General features: G+C 39.5%; 1 protein-coding gene across 1 annotated transcript in view; it reads left to right on the top strand.

Annotated features, from left to right (window-relative positions):
• TRABD2B (TraB domain containing 2B) overlaps positions 1-20,779 on the top strand; it is a 259,719-nt gene that overhangs the window by 208,609 nt on the left and 30,331 nt on the right. The window contains exon 5 of the mRNA XM_085231346.1: positions 4,282-4,372. Coding sequence (XP_085087472.1) covers positions 4,282-4,372 — 91 coding nt within the window. The remainder of the gene's footprint in view (positions 1-4,281; positions 4,373-20,779) is intronic.

Here is a 20,779-nt window from a genome sequence, read left to right as displayed (position 1 = left end):
CAAGATTGTATTTTTGTGTGTAGGAACACCCAAGTTCATTTAACTTTTGAAAGATGCAACCTTATGCTTGATTATGCTATAGATGTGGTCACCAAGATGTCCCAAATGGTAAAGGGGAGCTTTAGTTTCAAAGGTCAATTAGAAAATGCTCAGTTGCAACTGTTAGATCTGGCTGAGAAGTATACTTTTCTCCTGACCCCAACACATTCTGCTCAAAGAGGAGGAAAACCTACTTTCTCAGGAGTGTGCCTACATGCACACGCTTTGTGGAAACCTTGCATTTTGTATTACCTGTTTAGTTTTTGTTGTTGTTTGTAACAAAGTGGCTTATTCTTTCTTCCTTCCAGTGAAAAATGAAACCTTGGGGAGACAAGGAAATGCATTACATGCATCTGTTTTGTGTAGTGCAAAACACAGTTCTTAATTAAAAAGAAGAAACGGGTGGGAGACGTTCGATTAATGTTAGCAACCACGCTGTGTAACATCTTCATCCAGTGTGTTCAGTCGTAGATCCTCTGTCTCAGAAACACAAAACATCAGACAAAGGAGACAAAAATCTTGCCCTCAATCAAATATAACATAGAAGCTCACAGCAAATGCTGTAAGTTGTCCTCTGTGTTTATATTCACACTCTAATAAAACTCTTTGTCACTGGTGAGTTGTCCTCAAGACAATCTTGGGAATATTTGCTTATCCTTAGAGGACAGGGAGACTGCATTCACACCTTTCCTGGTGAGCTGAAGTGCATAACAGAGTAAATGTTAAATGTAAATGCATGAAAACCTGCAAATAGTTAACTAGATATTTTGTTCTAATACTTCAGAGTATTTGCCTCATATCATCACAAATATCTTGAATATAAATGTGTAATGGACTGTTGTGTCAAGATTGTATTTTATCTGAAGAAATTATTTTTTATTTTTTAAGTTTATATCGGGTTAAATGATTAGGAGAGGCTTTCTTGCGTATCTTCATACTCAGGTACTTTCAAATTCTTATCTAGAAAAATTTTTTCTGTCTGCTTTCTCTCCTACTCCCATACTTGCATGGAATTCCCAAGGCAGGCAGCATTCTGACCTCTTGGATCCAGCTTTCATCAGCTGTCAAGGTAAATTTGGTTACCACTGCAAGAATAGTTTATCCAGCAGGTTTACAGTGAAGAGGGGAATAGTGACACAGAAGCAAGAGCATTACTCTGTGCCTCTAAGTTATCTGATCTACCTCTGGATGCAAAAACTTAATACCTTTTGGAATGAAATTTTCTGTCCAAGGAGAGAATTTTTTTGAAGTTTTTAGTAGAAGCACACACATATATGCACACATATGCACATATGAAGTACACATAAAATTTGAGTATATATAAATGAAATCCATTGATGTTGTAACTAGTCTGGCAATTATTACATATTGTGTTTGTACATATGGGCAGCCAGAGGCAGGGACTTCTTACTGACCAAATCCATGCTGAACATAAGTGCTTCACATCCGTGGGTTAATATGTTTTTTATTACATGCCAATAAAAGTACTATATTGTTGTCAATATTCAACATCAATGCTTATCTCAACTTGTATGTGACCATAGGGAGCTGTTTTATGTAAGACATTTCTCATATTGAAAGTCATCCTAGATTTTAAAACAACATAGACTTATCAGCAGGAAGAAAGCCAAAACATTTCTTCCAAGAATTCTTTTAGCCTTGGAACTACAGTAATGGCAAGAGACTTTTCAGATTTCTTTTGACCAAACTGCATGGGATCTCCCAGGTGCCACCTTTTTCCACAGACCTTACCTTACTCTTCCACATATTCCTGCTCCTTTGTACTTTGGAAATTTCTGCATCCAGAGCTAGAGCGGAAAAGGTGCTGGAGAGTCTACGTTTTCCTCTGCTGTCATATGCTGCAGGTCCCAGTGTCATCGTGGTCTCAACAGAATGGTCAGGAGCAGGGGTCCAGGAGGCGTCACTTTCGGCCTCATGCATGGCTTGAAAGGGATTTGCATGTTTTGCTGGGGGAGCTGACGTTAGTCAGCCTGCCATTTAGTGGATGAGGAATTGTAAATATTGCGTAGTTTCCCTTTTTTCCCCTGGATTTAAAGCAGTTAAAATTGGGTTCTTTTGAGTACTGTCCTGATGTCAAAGATTTGCTGGATCTAGGACAATTCATTTCTATTAAGAAATCTCTTGCCATTTAAGACTGCTTCAGGGAAAGGAAAGTCGAGCATTGGATTTTGGACACAGAAAGGTCCCTGACCTTGACGCCGTTGGTTTTGATTCCTCAGTGTCACTTGCCAGTGACAGAACTGTGGCCATTGTTTGCTTTGGCCACTACATAAAAAAAACAGGATATGATCAAATCCAGTTAATCACTCACAAATGTCTCATTTCTTGAATCCTGAGGGTGTGCAAAACATTTTTGGGACTGCTCTCTCCTCCTTTGGCTTTTATTATAAGTAAACTAGGGGAAAATCAAATTTTGAGTAGTCTTAAAAAGAAGCGGAGGAATTCTGGAACACGTTAGAGCTCTGCAAATGTATTTTTAATCGTTTAAAGAAATGTCTTTTGGCTAAAAGCACTTACCAGTCCTTGCAAGTTGCGCTAAAAGCCGAACAACTACATCATTCTCACAACTGATGCGAATTAGCGCCCTTGTTGGCAGTGTAAGCAGAGCGAAGCAGGCTTAAGGAATACTGGAGACCGAATTACTCTTACATTCGTTGTGACTTTATACAGCATGGGTGAAATGTCCTAGGGCTGACTCTGCTCGCAGTTACATTAAGTCATCATATAGTGGTATTGATTGGTGTTAAAGAATTTTCTTTCCAGTTTTTTCCGATGACTGTATGAACAGAGAGAGATTCAGGCATGTCTTGCCTGCCTTGTTTTTTTCTCTGTGAAAAGCATTTGATTCTGAATTGGAGACAGACAGTTCGTTACGGGCATCTCTGTATTAAATATATATTTAATATTTATCCTGTGCTTAAGGCATGCGTACTCCCTCTGAGCAGCAAGCTCTAAGCAAACCAGAGGAGTGCACTTCTACATGTGGCACGTGGTGGAACTCGCTGCTGCAAGATGTCATGGGGCAAAAAGTAGACGGAGGCAGAGGTCTGAGCGCATTCATGGCGAATTGGTCTATTCAGGGCTGGCAGTGAGACGTGTTGACCTGGCTATAAATGAGTCGCCCAGCCATGCAGAGATAGAAGTTAAAGGATGTAGTGGATGAGGACTGTTCTGTTATTTCCTAGTCTTTTTCATTTATGTATTTTTACGTATTTACTATTTACTACAGCAAGCCACAGCTGGAGTCAGGTTACTGTACTACGTGGACTTAAATATAATCTGTTAGTAGAGTTCTTGTGTCCTTGCTTTATACCTCAAAACCATCCTGAAAACAATGTGAAACTCTGACAATAAGTTGAAAGCTTTGGAGGGATTACACCGCCTTATTGAGTCTGTGCCCAAAGTCCTTTGAGGATTCCCATTGACTCCAGTAGGATTTGGTCCAGACTCAAGTGTATAGAATTCCCTTAAATAAACTCTTTCAAGGCCCATACATGCTGCAGTACTTATTGGGCTCTTTGTTACTTCTGTGAATAGGAATGCAACCTTTACACTTTCACCAAAGTGCACTGATTTACAAAACTAATTCTCCTCATATGGAAAGAGATGAAGTTACCATCCCAACCCCTCCCAGCTCAGCTGAGAGGTTGATCAAGCAATTTCTGAACCATGTTCATTTTAGGCAATGAGCCATAAATAGAGCAACTTCGGAGCTTCTTCATAAGCAGATGCCCATGAATAATGATGGGCAGGGTAGACATCTGAGGATGTAAGTTATTCCAATTCATGAGCAATATTATTTTCACCACTGCTGAATCATTCAGATACCCACATTAGAAGATCCTTTAGTCAATGCACATAATAAAAGTTGCCATGTTAGCGGTTTGCAAATTCCTGTACAATAAAGTAATATGAAAAAAGAATCTATCTAGGTTTTATACGCATCTTTGGTCATGTGAGGAGAGGGAGGGATAAACAAGATGGAAGAAGATCATATCAGGCTGTATGCTGTTTGTTCTCCTGCTCATTGCCAGAGGCTGTGGGCTAAACAGTTAACAGTTGCGTCACCTCAACTAATAGCATAATGTGCCTTTCCTGCTTCTAGAGCTAGAGTTTAGCTTCTGGTTACCTTGTGTCCCAAGCCTGTTGTTCAAAAGGCGAAAATCAAATGAGTGAGCAGAGCAGTTTGATTGACAGTGCTATTTTCTACCTGTATTTTAGGTCACTTCCTGGGTAACAACACTGTGATTGATGTACTGAGACAAGCAGGATTTGAAGTGGAGCACACCCCTCCTGGACAACCGATTGGAAAGTAAGCAGCTGCCCACAGATTATTAATCATTTTCTTTTCTTATCTTGTTTTCTTCTCCTTTTTTTCTCTAATGAAGTGAGATTATTACCTTAGTAAAGGAGGTGGATGAGAGGATGTGGCACCTTCCATTCCCACCCCATTCCAGATAAAAAGTGTGCTATAAAGCATCCATAGTATGAGTCTGGAAAATTAGGGAGCTTCAGTGGCTGTTCTTTTTACTTGTGAACATTATTCCTATCGCAGCTGCTTAATACTACCAGATCAAGGACACTGCAGTTTCTTCCTGTTTTCAAGAAAAGTCTTGTTTTGGTAATTTGCCCCATAATTTTTTTTCCGAATGAGTTCTGGTTGCTTCTCTAATGTAGAGCAGTGAAGTGCCACCAACTTCCTTTCTCTGTCAGGCTATCTTCTTTAGATGGGATTTCAGTTTTGTCTGAAGGACCATGTTGAACGTAGCAGACGCATCTTACATTCTGGATAGTGAGCTGTACAGGTAAAAAGTGTTTGAATATTCCCCAAGTGTCTCCATCCATCTGATCAACTGTAAAGCAGGCAAGGAAGACTGATTACCAAGCTCTGGGCAATTTTCATTAGTATAAGCTGAAGTACAGCACAAAATTGTCCTCAACTACTGAAATAGATTTCCTTCTTTCCATAGACTTCTCTTTCCTGACAGTTCAGATGAGGTCTTTATTTGCTTGAGGTTATGAATATCTTAGAAAATAAAACTGGAAGAGGTGGTGAGATACCATTAGGTTTGCAAAGTTAACCTTTCCCCTGCAATCTGCAGATAAAAATTGGCTGAGATTTCCCCATCATAGGATTGTTATCCTCATTAGGAGACAATGTTAGCAGCATGGTCCTGTTGTTCCTGGTGAGGCCAGCATGACTTAGTCCAAATATGAGGTGAGTTTCAGGATGGTGGAATTAACTGGGGGGTTAGGAGATCATGTCTGAAAAAGCTGTGTTTCTTGTACTTGGAAAATCTGTCTGATTCAGCCTTGTTTGTGAAACAGTCACAATGATTTATATAGAATATAATATGGCTCAACTGTACATAAGTGTCTTTGACAGAGCATTTATCCTAAATGATTCTTGGAATATGTTGAGCCATAGAAGCCCGGTCTTAAATAACAATGGGAAGAAGTGGAAGAAAAAACTAACACAAAGCAGAGCACATATTCAGAGGAGGTTTAACAAGCACTTCTGACAGTAAGGAAAAGTCAGTGTTACGCAGGAAGAGTTGTAAATGCCTTAACTGCCTGGAGCTTAAAATTTTGGCTAAAATGAACCAAAAGGCCTATGTCTGAAAATACAGCAAAACAAAATCCAAGTAATCAATAACAACAACTGAGTTTTACAGTTCCTGCAGGGATGCAGTTCCTGCATTTCTGACAAAAGCTTTCCTTTCGGGGAGGCATTTTCCATTGTAATTTTCATTCAACTGAAAGTATCATCATAAGAAGTATTTAAGCTGAAAATTGTGAAAACTCTTAATTTATTGGCTGCTTGCAAGTCTTTGAGAAGTGTGAGAAAGATCCAAAAACAGTCTCTGTTCTTTATGGTCTTGGGATGTGCCTTTGTAAGTCATCACAGGCTTGATGGAACATGATTGGGCAGGAAAAGTGAAACAATGCCACTACTTAATGTTGACCAATTTGCAGTGTGGGGGTTTCTCTGTGTATATGCATTCCTCAACCTTGGCAGCAACGTGTCTTTTCCATGGTGGTCCTTCCTGAAGTTGTCAGTTCCTGGGGAAAAAAAAAAGTATCAACATACATACAAGAGCTCCTCTGAAAGTAATAACTCCTGTTTTATTGCTTTGGCCTCCAGTGTCAGAGGTGGATGTTGGTGGCATGGTAGTAGAGGCTGGACCTTCCCACCATTAGTCTGTTACATTTTGTCACCATATGACACTCCATGTGGAAAAAATTGTACTCATTGGCATACATCAATGCTTGTTGAAAGTTTATGGAAACCAAACAGTGGATGTTAGCACAGTGAGGTGGTAGGTGGTGCATTTCTGCAGTTGCAACAGTGAGAGAAAGACAAAGCATGTTCTAGATGACCATGCAGATTTTTATGAGCATGACATGCGGGCTCTTCTGCATCGCTGGCAAAAATGCATAGGTAGTGGTGGTGACTATGTTGAAAAATAATGTTTGTAGCTGAGAATTTGCTCTATCATATAGTGTTATTGGGTTCTTTGTATCTGTCATTTTTTCCATGGAAATATATAGGAGGCATTACTTTCAGAGCAACCTGTCTACAATATTGATGTGCATATTTGACATATTTTGACATTCATGAGTATTGGACTGAGTTGAGAGAGGGGGATAATGGCTGTATATAGTAAATAGCAGTTGTACTCTGTAAAGATGAGATGTTCTGTTAATGAATCTGTATGTATTCCTAGGGTCTGATCATTTTTGTCTTCTGTTGTTTTTTTCGTTTGTTTGGTTTGTTTTTTTTGTTTGTTTGTTTTGCTTTTCTCCTTCCTCTTTAAAAGATGAAATTTGAAAACAACAAGAAGGACCCACAGGAGGAGATGTTTTTGAGGTAGTAGCTACACTAAGCATATGTATATGCTGAATAAACACGTAAAAGCTCAAAACAAATTTTGAGCTGTTGAAGGAAAAAATGGTTTTATGAATCACTGAGATGCAGGTGGCTTTGTCTTGTTTCTTGTGGAGCCATACGTGAAATAAGAGGTCTTTCTCTCCTCTGCTTAAACCCATAGAGACATTTCTGCTTTACTTTGAACTAGGCTTTGTAAAGGAGTCCAGCCCACTGCATTACATTCTGGCACTGACAGCTGAAAAATCGGATGGTTTTCAGGGAAGGTCATCTGGACTCTAATGTAGAGAGTTGAGGAGGGAGCTGTGGACAGCATGTGGAAAAAAATGTAAGGACTGGAGGAATTAAAAAAACAGCTGCGTGCTTATATTTTGGCCAAGGGAATTCAAAAAAGGGATTCTTGTGCACAGATTGTGCCCAGAAGGGCCAAGAGGAATGATTAGACCTGGCATGCAGGAACTTCCAGAGGTCTTATCATATCTACAGTAAGGTTGGTTATGGCTGATTATTTTGGCTGCTTCGTGACATGAAGTTGCTAAATACTCTTTCTCAGGTTAAATCAGAAACCTTGCTTTTTGAAATGATGAAAGTAACCTTAGCAAAACACCAGTGCTACTTCCTACTTAATGGGAAAAAAGCTGGTTTGGTCGGGTGGTTTGTTTTTTGTTTGTTTGTTTTTTGTTTGTGTTTTAGCTCTTTGTTCCTACAGTAGTATAATTATTGTTATGATTGAAATGATCATTAGTCTGAACTTTATCGTTCAATAATAATGAAGCAATATTGTCACAATTAGGTGGGGTAGCATGGAATCAAGTTTAACCTCTACCATTCATTTCAATTTCAGAATGCACAAGAGAATACTCTTTAGAAAGAACTACTACTGTTCCTATGTTTCAGAAAAGCCTTGAGAAGAGCTGAATGGGACAAAAGCAAAGCTGTCTCAGCTTTGTTACATTCAGACTGGTAGTTGTTAGCATCTTGTGTCCAGAATGCTTAGCACAGGTTATTAAATGGCTCATCTTGAGGACAACCAAAGTGCATACTTGGAGTTTCATTTTTCTTTTGTCTAGTGACAAGCACAATTTTGAGCCAAGCTCTTACTTTCTTAAGGTGCTGGAGAAAAGTAAAGTGAGACTTCGACAGGCTGGAAAAGATAGCCAAAACATGGAGGGTTTTCATTGCTGCAGAATGAATGAACTGGAAAGGAAAAGTTTGTGTAAAGTACATTTAGGTGCTGTAAGGTATTTGGGAGTTCTCACTTGATGGATTTCTGAAATGCTGTTATTCCACCTGGTGGTTCTATGCTGACCTTTCTGAGTCCCATCTATAATCCCACTAGCTGACTATTGAAAATACCTGCTTTAAAACTCAATCTTTTTCTGTAAAAAATACTCTCTTGTACTCAGAATGCAGAACTATGCTGTAAACACTTAAGGACTTGTCCTCACATTGACTTCATGTATTTAATTTGGTGCCTGATGGAATGTGTCCTGAATCTGTTTGCCTGACAAACATCGGCTCATATTTTCTTCCTATTTTGTTGGCCTTTGCTGTTGTCCCCAAATAAAAGCACTGAGAACGGAGAAGTATCTCATTGCAGTGCCCTGAGATGAATAAGAGGCAATTTTTATTTCTGGAGTTCAGACCAATTGGCTGTCCTTGGCAGGCTCTTTGGAGAGCAGAGCTCTGGATTGTGGAGAGAGGAGAGAAGGGAGAAAGTTTCCCCTTAGATGGATTCCAGTGACTTGAGCAGATAAAGGGCCACAGCTGCTTCATATTTAATTAGAAACAGCCGAATTGCAAGATCAATTCAGGAAGCACCTGTGTCCAGTGATGACTCTCTATTGTTACTGAGTTCTCAGAATCGGCTTTGACCTTCTGCCATGTGCTGAGCCTTGACATACTGCAAACGCTTTTCTAGGCCAAAAAAACACACTGCTGTGCTCATTTCCATCAGACTTCTCTTTCAGAAATTATGCTCAATGCTGCCTTCTTTCAAAATGGAAGAATTCCTGACAGTCTTTTATTTCTGGCCATCTGAGAGTTTATTGCAAACTCTCAGAGCTCTGCTGTAGAAATTAATTACCCTTCCTCTTTATGGTTGAACTTCCTGGCCCAAACGAAGCAACGTGTCTTTGCTGTTGTAGCTTCTCCTGTTCCTTCTTTCTGAAGCAAAGAGCTTGCTCATTCTCCTTTTCCCACAGCATCCTACAGGTGTGACCCTGGCTCCTTAGCATCAGCTCTGTCTCGTAATGGAAGTTTCTTTGCTCCACTGTAAATGTTTTTTTGTTTCCCAAAGGATGAAAGCACACCTGATCCACACGTTGATACAGCTTTTTCATTCCATTCAGATTCATGACCTTCAAAATCCAGTGTGCAAAGCATGGTGTTTGGCATGGTGTTTCTCTGAAAGCCCTCTGGAGACTTCCAAATGTTGCCATGTTCCTTGGGACTGCTGAGCAACTTGGGCTTTAGGGTGACAACCTGAAAGGATTCCTCTACTTTCACTGTCATGAGCTCTTAGTGTTTGGGTCATCCTTGGCCTGTTAAAGTTTTCCCAAGTTAAAGTGAAATAATTAAAATTGTATTAGAAAAGAGAGAAGGAAAGAATCATCAGACCTATGGCATTTCCATTGAGAACAACTGAATTAATTGAAGAAAAAGAGTTGGGGAGATGTGATGCTATTCTGGATCTCATCCCTTCTATGACAGGGAAAAATCTGTGGGTGGAATAATCTCCCAGTTGGGATACTGCAATTCTCCTTAATCTTATTGTAAACCTTTGGATCTTTGACTTGATCTGAACCTGAAGATCATACTCCCTTCACAAGCTTTTTTGCCCTCAGAAGAAAAGCAAACCCATTATTTAGGGGTTTCCTCTGACAGTGTAATTTACAGTAAGTGGTGTATAGGGATTAAATGGGGTTCATCTGCGTGCATTGGCAAATTTATTGCTTCATCTAATACTGGAGAATATAACAACTTAATGCTTACAACATTTTGTCATGAAAATACACACGTTACATTTTCAAGGGTTTCCCACGTACTTTTAAAATATCCTCCTTTGTGATTTAATTTTCTTTGTCTGTAATTACCTTACATCCACAAAGTATAGGGTCTGAGTCAAAGTAACAAATAGAGAGAAAGAAATTAAAGAGAAGCTCCTAGACATGGTAGAGAAGCAAAGTCAACTTACAAGTTCTCAGCTATGGAAATTTAATTATGCTGTCACTTCTTGAACAACACGTTGCCTTGGGCCAATGTGTCTGCATGTTCTTCAGGCTATCTTTAAACACTAAATGCCTTCTGAAAGAGTGGAATTCAGCAACTTACTACCAAAAAAAAAAAAAAAAAAAAGTGTAAGCTAATTCACGGTGTTGGTGAAAGAATACAGAACAGAACTTCTCAGGAATTTTGCTTGACTGTTGTTCCCAGTGGGGCATTTACTGTTCTCTGTAATCAGATTTTGTCCTTGGCAGAATTTAGTTTGAAAAATTGATTTCATTCATTTTCTATACCGTTCTGTTCCTCAGGAACTTGCACAACAGGCCATAGGGAAGCCTGAGCTTGCTTCTTTTTGCTTAAGGGCAGCTTGCTCAATGAACTGTCCTGTATCCTGTGCTAAGATTCCTAGGTTTTCAGCTGCTTTGCAGCCCATCGGTTTTAGGAGATTTGGATCTTATGCTCTACAAAATAATAGTCAACATGGAGAGCCTGGCAGACTTAAAAACTATCAGAACTTGTTCTTTATTTCTCAGCCAAATTTTGGAATTCTTCCTTCCAGAGGAAAGCTGATTTTTCATCCTCTTTCTGCTTCCAGCCAACTCTTCTTATTCTAACATCATTAGCATAAGATTAAAATTCTGGCCCATAGTTACTAGAAATAAAACTGTTGCAAACTGCTCACATCAACAGCAAGACTTTTATCAGTGCCAATAGCTGCTAGAGCAGGGTCATCATTAACACAAGATTGTTAATGATTACCTCCTATCTTTAATTGTGAGGATCCGTGAAAGAATCAGTAGGAAATGGAGGTTATACTCATATAACTACTATAGTCAGTGTAAAAAGACTGGCCTGTCTTGAGCAGAGCTCATGGGTTTCTTAGCCTTCCCAACTTGCTTGCAGTAGGCATCTGGCTAATTTTAGTTGACTAATCATTTGAGGTGAACTCCCCTCCTGTTTGAAGAATTTGGTCGAGTCCCCTTTGGAACCCTTTGGAAAACTGCACCATCCTCTCTACGGCATTGTATCAAAACAGGGAGATCACATCAACTTTCTGTTTGTGTATTCAGCCTTTGGATTGATGGCCTCAGTCCCAAGCGATATCAATCTGGGCTGAAGTGCAGCTGTACTTTGTAACAGCTCAAGGGGCACAAAGGTATCAAGTGGCATTGTGTGGTTTGAAAGATGTCGTTTATCTAAGGAAGTTTGTGGTCTGTTTGCTGTCATTCTGTCTATGCAGTGCTGACTTCCTTTACCTTCACTATCACGTTGTCAGGCAGAGACCTCACACATTAGGCTAGATAGCTTTTCCTCTTCCAGATCTGACTGCTCTTCTTTCAGCCAGGAGGTTTGTGGATTGTGCTGCAATCAGTAGAGCTACTTGATTCGACATGAGTGTAATTACTAGTAATTTTGCTTGATGAGTTCCTAAAAGGAACAGGACAAAAGGGTAGTCTTGACTTTTTTCATCAACACTTTCACTCAAAATTCTTTTGGAAACATTGTTGTAAAAGAAAAAGGGTTGGAAAACAGTTTTCTGCTGATAAATACATCTTCCACAAGTGATCAAGTGTTTAGCCTCACTTTCCAAATGAGGTTAGAAGTAATCCAGAACAATTCTGTGACTAGTGACATAATCAAGTCACACCTTGCAGATCTAATTGTGGCATCCTCTGAAATTTACTTAAACTTTTCTGAATTGCCCCCACAAGTAGAGGGTCACTCTTGCATGCATATGAGATGAAATCTTGTGCCATTTCTTGTCCACTTCAGTGCAGTACAGTCTCACTTTTAACAACTTATGCTATCTCAGCAAATCTGAGTGGCTTTGCATTGGCCCTGACCCAACTTTGGATCAGAAATGTCTGTGAAGCATGGTGAAAGGTCAGACCAAGAAGAATGTATGTCAGTTGCTCTTCCTAGTTAAGCGCTAGGAGCAGGAACAGGAACACCAAAAACATAACTTCTTACAATAGATCTAGTAAATTAAGAACAGTGCATATATGAAGCTCTTGTCACAGGGAATATCTTGAAGTCAGAACATATTTTCTATGTCATAATCATTGAATCATTTTTATTAGAAGTCAAAGTAAATTCCCCTGTAATCTGTAAAGTATGTAAAGAGTTTAATTCATAGAGTAAATCATGTGTTGGGAATGCGTTACCCAGCTCCAGATCAGATATGCTTCAGAGAAGCTTTCAAGTCTTAAAAATTTTCCACAAGCTGAATTGATCTCCAGAACCTTTGAAGGGTTCATCCTTCTCTAGAGCTCATGCTCCATACAAGTCAATGTCATTCCAATATGTTTCCCATTTCCTGGGAATTAAACTACTACGTTTGATGACTCAGGACTCCCTAGCAAAATAATTCTAATCACTTACTCTGTCTGAGGCAGCCTCTGGTGTCTCAGTGGACGTGTCTTCTCATGCACATGAGAATGATTCATGATTTCAGAGCAAAGGATCAACTCTGTTACTTTTTTTTTTCTTCCCACAATCTAAATTAATAAAACAAATTTCTATTAATGGGTGTTGAAAGACTTTGGCATTCTACCTTCACTCCCAAATGCTCTACATTCCAGGGAGAATGAAAAATGGACCTGTGAATAAAAACGGGAGAGAGGAAACACAGATCAGATGTAGTGTATACATACAGATGTAATGGGTGTCAACTGATATAACGGAAGGACATTCTGAATGAAGACAATTTCTTGCGCTGCTACAGCCTTGCAATTTCAGAATTAATACATGCAAAGACTGACAGGAAATAGATTATCTTTCTGGACCTCAACCTTGATTTCTCTTTCATGTTGGTTGCATGTAATTGTGATTTTGTAAAATTGATCCTTTGCCACTGTGACAGGCCTTGAAGACTCCAACTTATCAGTGGAGACAGTGGGAGTACTTAGAGTACTGTGACTATTGTGAACTTGGCAGTGCCCATCTGTCTACCACATCTGTTCATATCAGCCTAAATTAGTCTACAATTAGCCTGCATTTGCACGTAGTGTAGCCATGTCCTACTGAGTTCAAGGAAATAGTTGGTCCTACAGTCTTGTTGACTCCAGCAGGTCCCACAGGGCATCAGTGCTGATGTGAGGACTCGAATTTAAATATTTCCCATTATTTCTGGTGTTTGGGGAGTCAGACCAGCTTTCATCTATACAAGCGCCACTGTGCTGGTCCTGATCACTGAGACCTCGTTTGGTGCTCTTGTTTGTGAGTAAAAGTACAGTGAATCCTCCCCATTGACTCCCATGAAATATATCAATTCAAGATTTTCTAACTAACCTTCAGCAACTCAGCAGCAAAGTTAGAAGAGTCCACGTGCTTTGACATCCAGTTTCAAACCCTGTGGAATCTTGTGGAACACAAGATTTGAATCTGAACCCAGTTTCACAATTCCAGATTACTCTTGCAAAAATAAAGGCAGTCACAGAAATGCCTCTGTCAAGACAGCACATCTCTGTTTATGTTTGAACAGGCAATATGAATCTGAAGTCTCTGGTAATCGAAGTTCACATTTGCAGAGATGAGCCCCTTGTTGCATTTGAAGTGAGTGCAGCACTTTGAAACAAGGTGAAGCAAGAATAAATCAGGATGAAAAATGCAGAGCATTAACTACATGAAATCCCTGCTGGAAAGACATGGCTGGTGTTCCAAAGTTTTCCATAGGGAGTGCTTGGAAGTTGCATACCAGCCTATTTGTGGAAAGCAAAACAGTTCCCCAGAGTCATTGATATGAAATGCTTCCCAGATAAACACTTCCCCTGTCCATTGAGGAAAAATGATACAGCCTGTCCAGAGCTCTATCACAAGGGACTGCACTGGGCTGCTGTTCAGCCTCTGTATGGCTGCTGGTGTGGAGCTTTGCTGAATGCTATAGTTTGTATAAGTGCCAGCATCGTTAAGCAAAGGCCAAGTTATGGAGTGAGACTGAGGCAATCTTCAAGAGCTTAATAATATTATGTGCCCCTATCTTTGTGTCTCTGTACTCTATATACCCTATGTAAACCCCAGTAGCTAAACAAAGTTCATGTGGATCTTGAATACTTTTGTGGTACTGTCTCCTCATGATTTCTGAAGGGAAAAGCAAGCACTGCTGGCTGAAGGGCTTAAGTATACCTTAATCTGCACCAACTTTGGACATGCACGGAGTTTTGCCCATATGTGCTTTCCCTCAGTAGTAGCACCCAGGAGCTCATTAACTAACAGTCAATGGATGCAGTACATCCACAGACTGTTGAGTTGGTGGTTTTTTTTTTTTGCAACCATTTTGTCAAAGCAAACCTTGTTTTGCTTTTCTCACAAGGCAGTCAGCTTTCTGCCCCCAGAGGCATGTGATTTCTTGCTTACGTTAAATGAGTGTTTTGCATGTGTATCAAACATACGTGTAGATGATGGATTTTGGCCACAAGTGAAATGGGAAGTGCAACTTCTATTGACATTTAGCAGGCATAGAGTTTTTAAATCCCTGAGGGAACTTTGGAAACATCCTCCTCAAGTAGAAAGGATATAGACTTCAAGCAAAGCAGAGTTAGCAGGTTATTGTGTTTGTTTGTTTTACAAATGAAGATACAAATTTACGTCAGTGTCTATGTATTTAAATATTTATATTATACAATCATTGCTGAATGGTCTGCAATTCCCACTCAGATCAGTGAAAGAAAGCAAATGATATGCACAGACAATTAAAACTCTTAGAGGAAGTCATGGAACAAGAGAGATTTTGTTTTTTCATTAAAGGCTGGAAGATGTGTCCCGTGAGAAGAGGGTTGAATTTGTCTAGTCTGGAGAAAAGAAGGCTTTGAGGCTACCTTACTGCTCTCTATAACTTTCTGAGAAGGGGAATGGAGGGACATGCTGGTTTCTTCTCTCTGACCAGTGATAGGAAGCAGTACAAAGCTGCATCATAGGAGCTTCAGACTGGACATTAGGAAAAATTTCTGTACCACCGCAGTGGTCAAATACTATTAAAAGGCTTCCTGATAAGGGGGTTGGCGCCTCATGCCTGTCAGTGTTCAAAAGGATAATGCTATTAATTCTGTGCTTTAACTTTTGGTTAAAGTTTCAGGCAGTTGGGCATGGTGATCTTTGACGGTCCTTTCCAACTGTTCTGTTCTATTCATTTTCTTCTTTCAGTACTGAGGTGACTTGTCACACATCCCTTTACTTTCCCTTCCCTTTTTGAGAAACCCCTGGTCAGTATGAGATTTAAGGGTCCTGTGAGTTCTCTAATCATTGGATCTAAGTAAGGGCTGAGCTCATACCATTCCTCAGAAGTTCTTTCTCCTTCCTGCATATTTTCATTCCAAATAAGGACATAATCTATTGTAATACTTGTGCTGCTTGGGATATTTCTGTTACCACTGACTGTCAAATCCTTACTGGAGAAGGGGGGAAATAGAGACAGACAGACTTGTGTGCGTGGTGTTATCTTTTGGGTAGGAAGCTCATTTAAAAAGAGCATTGCTGGAAGAGCCCATGCTTCAATTCAACATAACTTCTCTCTCTCAGAGATTCCAGTGGGGCAGCCCCGAGGCTTTGTTCTCATTGCAGAGAGATGAGTCAGATGAATCACTCTGTGGTTTTAATTAAAACGTTGTATGTGAGTAATATTTCAACAACAGAGGGAAGCAGTTTTGCAGCCTGGCCCACGCATCCCCTGGTAGCACAGGTTCTCTTAAAACCTCTCGCTATCTTAATGTGAGGTGGGGAGTTTATTCCTATGGTGGGTGGAATCCTGGGGCACAAAGAGATTTCTAATTCCCAGAGGGAAACTGTGAGAGCATGGCTGTTTAGTGTTATTTAAATGACTAAACCCCAAACCACTGGGCAATCCCTGCCTACAGGGATTTGGTGGGCTGTGCCTGGACTTGTTGGGGGCCTGAGATTTCCTAAGGGGCCATTTTGGTGAAGGATTCATCCCCAGCTTGTGCTGCAAATTCAGCACGTACAGTGGAATGTGGTCTGAGTATAGGAGTACTGCCTATGAAATAATGAGGGAAAAAATGAAGTCCTTTACGGGAGAACTAGGAACTAATAATGCTCAGTGCAAGATAGGAAGGCAGAAGCAAAAGCTGAAACTGAGCCCTTCTTCCTCCAGACCCTTTGAAAATGAAGTGTGTGTTCCATGTGCCAGAGATGAGCTGATGCCATAAGGTGTGAAGGAAGGGATAGTCTTCGTGGACAGATAAGATGGTTCACTTGAATAAGATATATCTTTTTAATGTAGTAACTTTAGATTACCAAATGTTTTGAGAACAGAAGGTTCTGGTTCCTGCTAATGCTCAGTCTAATTTCTTGTTTTTTTTTTTTAATTGACAAATTAAATCTGGAGAGATGATAGTAAGAGCCCTGACAATGTTTGTCAGCATCCCTACAGTGTGGTGGGCAGGACCTTTTCATTCCAGAACTGGTGTTGGAGAGAGATGATGGAGATGAACAGTTTTCTTGTTCTAAGAGGAACAAGATCATCATGATTGTAACTAGCTGGTGTGCTTTGTCTAAACTCATTAAAAATCAATCTTTCTTGTGGCCTCAGATGCTTCCTAGATGTTCAGACTGTATTTTAAGATTTAATCTCATAGATTTCAATTAACAACGACAAGAAAAAGTGAATAAAGTATCTCCTTTTCTTCCAAAAGGCGTCAATAGCAAAAAACATGCTTTGTTAACAGAGAGTTTTAATGAAGGATGGATTTGTCAGGCAGAAATAAATATTTGATACGAGCAGTTTCATCAGTATGAGTTAAGGTAGAGTGGGAAATGAAGTGAAACCAGAATAATATACAGATAGTCCTTATGTGTAGTCATTGAACATCAGATTTGATAAAACATTAGACATTAAAGCAAGTGGATTTTGGAGGAAGTGTTCTCCTGTTTTCATTATGTTTCAAAGGCTCTGTCCATTACTGTGCAGGACAAATGCCCACAGACAGGCAGAAGTGTCTGAATAGGATTTATGATAACAGTTCAGTTCTTTTCTTGGAAGCACTCAAGCTTTGAGATAAAAACAGCACAGATGGGCTATAACAGTATTTTGGAGAAAGGCACACTGGCTCTGTGTTCCTTTTTATAGCTCAGCAGCCATTAATGGCTAAGCAGATGCTTTATTACATCAGCTATAGAGAGGAAAAGTGAACTCAGTGTAACTGAGATGTCGCATCTCTTACAGGCGTGGTCTTCTTAGGGCTGTTTGGTTGCACTCTTCTGCCTGCTGCTCAGTCTAAGTGGCCCGTGTATCTCTTCTGGAGGCACTTATATGCCTATGTTAGCTATCATCTTGCAAATGTAAGAGCTTAGACTGAACAGAATACTTAATGAAGACAAGTTGCCATGCTTGTACGGATCTGTGATCCACACGTTATGTCTATCTCACCTCTGTTGGAGCCCAGCTTCACGACCATCAGGGGAAGGAAGTGAGCAGCGACAGGCATACAATGAATAGTCTGCACCTATTTTAAGTCTGTGAAAATGCACCAGGCTAGACATTTAGTACCTTGCTCAGTTGATGTCTCTGCAGAGAGTATCTTTTTAAAATGTGATGAGAAGTATGTATTCCTGCAGATGTTTTTTTGTCCAGAGGATCCAGCAGAGAAAGGAAAGTTGTTCCCAAAGGACAAAATCTGGGAGGAGAATTCAGTTTGGATAGCAAGCAAAAAAAGACACAGACAGTCATTATATATTAATAGTAATTCTGTTGAGGAATCAATAAAATTTAGCAGCCAGTTGTGAGATGTTCCTTTTTTTTGTTTGTTTGTTTGTCAGTCTTCTAAATCTCAAAACCTGTCTGGATGACAACTGTTGGGATTGAACAAATTAATTCTTACTTTTTTAATGCTTACGCAGAGGTCAGGATTGGTTTGGGAACTATAGTTTTTCAGCTGAGTTAGCAAACCTGCCTTTATTCATAGGTGTAGAGCTGTGTCCCAGAAGTTGACTTTGACTGGAGAGGAGCTATAGACATCAGGAGCTCCATCAACTTAAAATAGAGGTAGAAGGTGGATGAGTTTTGGAGAATATTTCTAGTTTGGTTATGGCAAGTGGGGGAGAAAGAAGGATGTTTTCTAGCTCTTGTCTTGTTTTTTGATCTCTGGAGTCTGAGTTCATAACAGTTGAGATGAGTCAGTGGCATTTGGTCACCATTATCTATTTTCTCAGACACTGGCCAAACCAAAATGCTCTAGAATGAGAACTGTCCAAAACCAGAGTCTAAAACAAAACTTTGCAAAAATCACAATTACTTCAAGAAAAACTCACTGTTGCATATTGAGCTGAACTGGATATGAATTTTATGCTTTGCAAAAAAAGTATTGAATGATGGAAGTTAATTTCCAGCACCTGAAAAATCTACTGTGTATTATTAATATGACATCACCTCAAGCTAACATTGAAAGCTCTGAAATTTTTATAAAGAGGAAGCAGATTACATTGCCCAGTTATAAGTCCACCATTCTTCTTTATTAAAGTAATACATGTGTGCTTATTAAAAAGGTAGGTTAAAAAGAAAGAGTAATATATTTGCTTTAGTTAATAATAGTTTTCAGGGGAAAAAAAGAAAAAAGTGTGGAATAAAGCTTGAAAATACTCCAGGTTAATAAAAATGTGAGCCTAAATTGTTCTTTTGTTGGGTAATTGTGTCACTTTAGGTTCATCAGAAAACTTATGTATTTTTAATGAATTGGGTGGAAGTCAGGATTTCCCCTTCAGAGATAATGCTCCAGCATTTGCTTCTGCAGGGAAAAGCAGCAGAAATATCGAAAATTCTTGGCAAATTCAGCATGCAAAAATTCATTAGAAGGTTGAACATTTAAGTTAATATGAAGTGACAGATGTTATAGTGGTACATGGGCATGCAGAAGTCATAATTTGAATGCTTGACCCTTTTTGTTCTCTGTGAAGACGTTAGAACAAACCAGATGACTCAGGACAGCTGCAAAGTCACATGATCCATGTTGAGCTGGGATGCTTGAGTAGGAGATGGACTGTCTTGGGCAATGGGATAGATATTCTACCCAAGGAGCTGTAAGCACAGCTTCCATGAAGCAGTGAGGCACCACAAAGGAAGCAGTATTGTGAATATCTTGCATAGGCTATGCTATCTAGGCATAAATAGCTTAACACTAAAAAGGTACGGTGATATCAGGACAGTGATGATTTGGAGTACAAAGTCTGAGATGAGGTTTTGATCTCTTTTGTGTGCTTCCAGAGCAGAGAAGGGTATTTATTACTGTGGAAGATGGAAGCAAAACTAGAGAGTCAGCCCATTCCTCCTCTGTGGGCTCAGCCCGCCTTCTGAGGCTGTAGTGTGCTGCTTATACACTAAAGTAGTGTGAACAGAGGATTATTTAGTTCAGAAACTGAACCATGAAGTCGAGAAGGGGGAAATAAGTTCAGAGCAAATTGAAAAGGAATATTTTGAGGACATCTTTGAAGCCAGTGGTTGGGTTGTGTTGGTTTTTGTCATTTTTATTTATTAGTTGGATTTTTCTTTATAATCGAGATCAATTTTTAAACAAAAAAGGCCAGTCTTTGAAAACAGAAGACTCAGAAAAATAATCAAAAGCTTTTTTCAGAAAGTGCTGAAATTAAACATTTTGAATTTGTGAAATGAAAGACCATTTGAAAATGTGGGAATGGCATGTTAGAGACATTTTGGAGCTCTTATTTTTTCTGCAAATTCAAACACTCGAATTGCAAAAAGTTTGCATTTTTTCTACTCCCCAATTCTGCTCCGCTTTTAATGAAATGAATTAGCAAAACTTCTACACAGATCTTTCATTTTATAGTTCCTCATACTAGGAAAGAAAACATTAAAATCCATGGGAATATCTTGACCTCACAAGCTTTTCACTTTGTTTATGCACAGAGTTGAGGATTTGCATTTATATGTTTGTACAGAGAACTAAATTCCCTCTCAAAGTAAGGTCACAGTCCTTGAAAAGCAGTGGTTCTTCCCAGACATACGCTCTGATGTGGCTTTGAGTCCAGAGGTACTATACAAGTTTTTGTGGACTGTAATCTAATTTAATTACTTAACCTAATTTAACTGATGGTGAGTTGTAGAATGGTGCAAAAATGAAAATAACTTTGTTTCCAAATTCTGTTAAGAAATGGCAATGCTCTAGCTGTAGTAAACAAGCCTAAGGCAAGAGCAAGCTACATAAAATAACCTTATTATAATTAAGCCAATCAGAGGATTTTTGTCAGATGAATAAGCAGGCAGGGATTTGACAGGTACCCTGATTTAATTGTGTGGAAAACATGTATGAGCAGCAATGTGCTTAAGAAGCTTCATTTCATGGAACAGGTTCCCTGTTGTTACTGAGCAGCAGTGGAAGTCAGTTGGCTGTAAGAGGATATTTTTGTGCAGATCTTTCTCATCAGCTACAGCAAGGGCAAATTCCTGGCCCTGCTGAAGACCGTGGGAGGTTTGATGTTGAGTGCCAAAGTAACAGAACTCAGCCTAAATGTCACTAGTAGTACCCTGATGGCATCAATGAACAGAGGTGTGTTGGCAAGGTATGCTCTACCTGATGCTCCTGAGGCATTAATGAATTGAGTGTTGCAAATATCCCCATCATCAAGGTGTGATGTTTGCGT

This window comes from Meleagris gallopavo, chromosome 10, assembly GCF_905368555.1.
Source record: "Meleagris gallopavo chromosome 10, MGAL_WU_HG_1.1, whole genome shotgun sequence".
Lineage (NCBI taxonomy): Eukaryota > Metazoa > Chordata > Aves > Galliformes > Phasianidae > Meleagris > Meleagris gallopavo.
The sequence above is the reverse complement of the archived record's forward strand: the minus strand, read 5'-3'. Positions and strand labels throughout refer to the sequence as shown.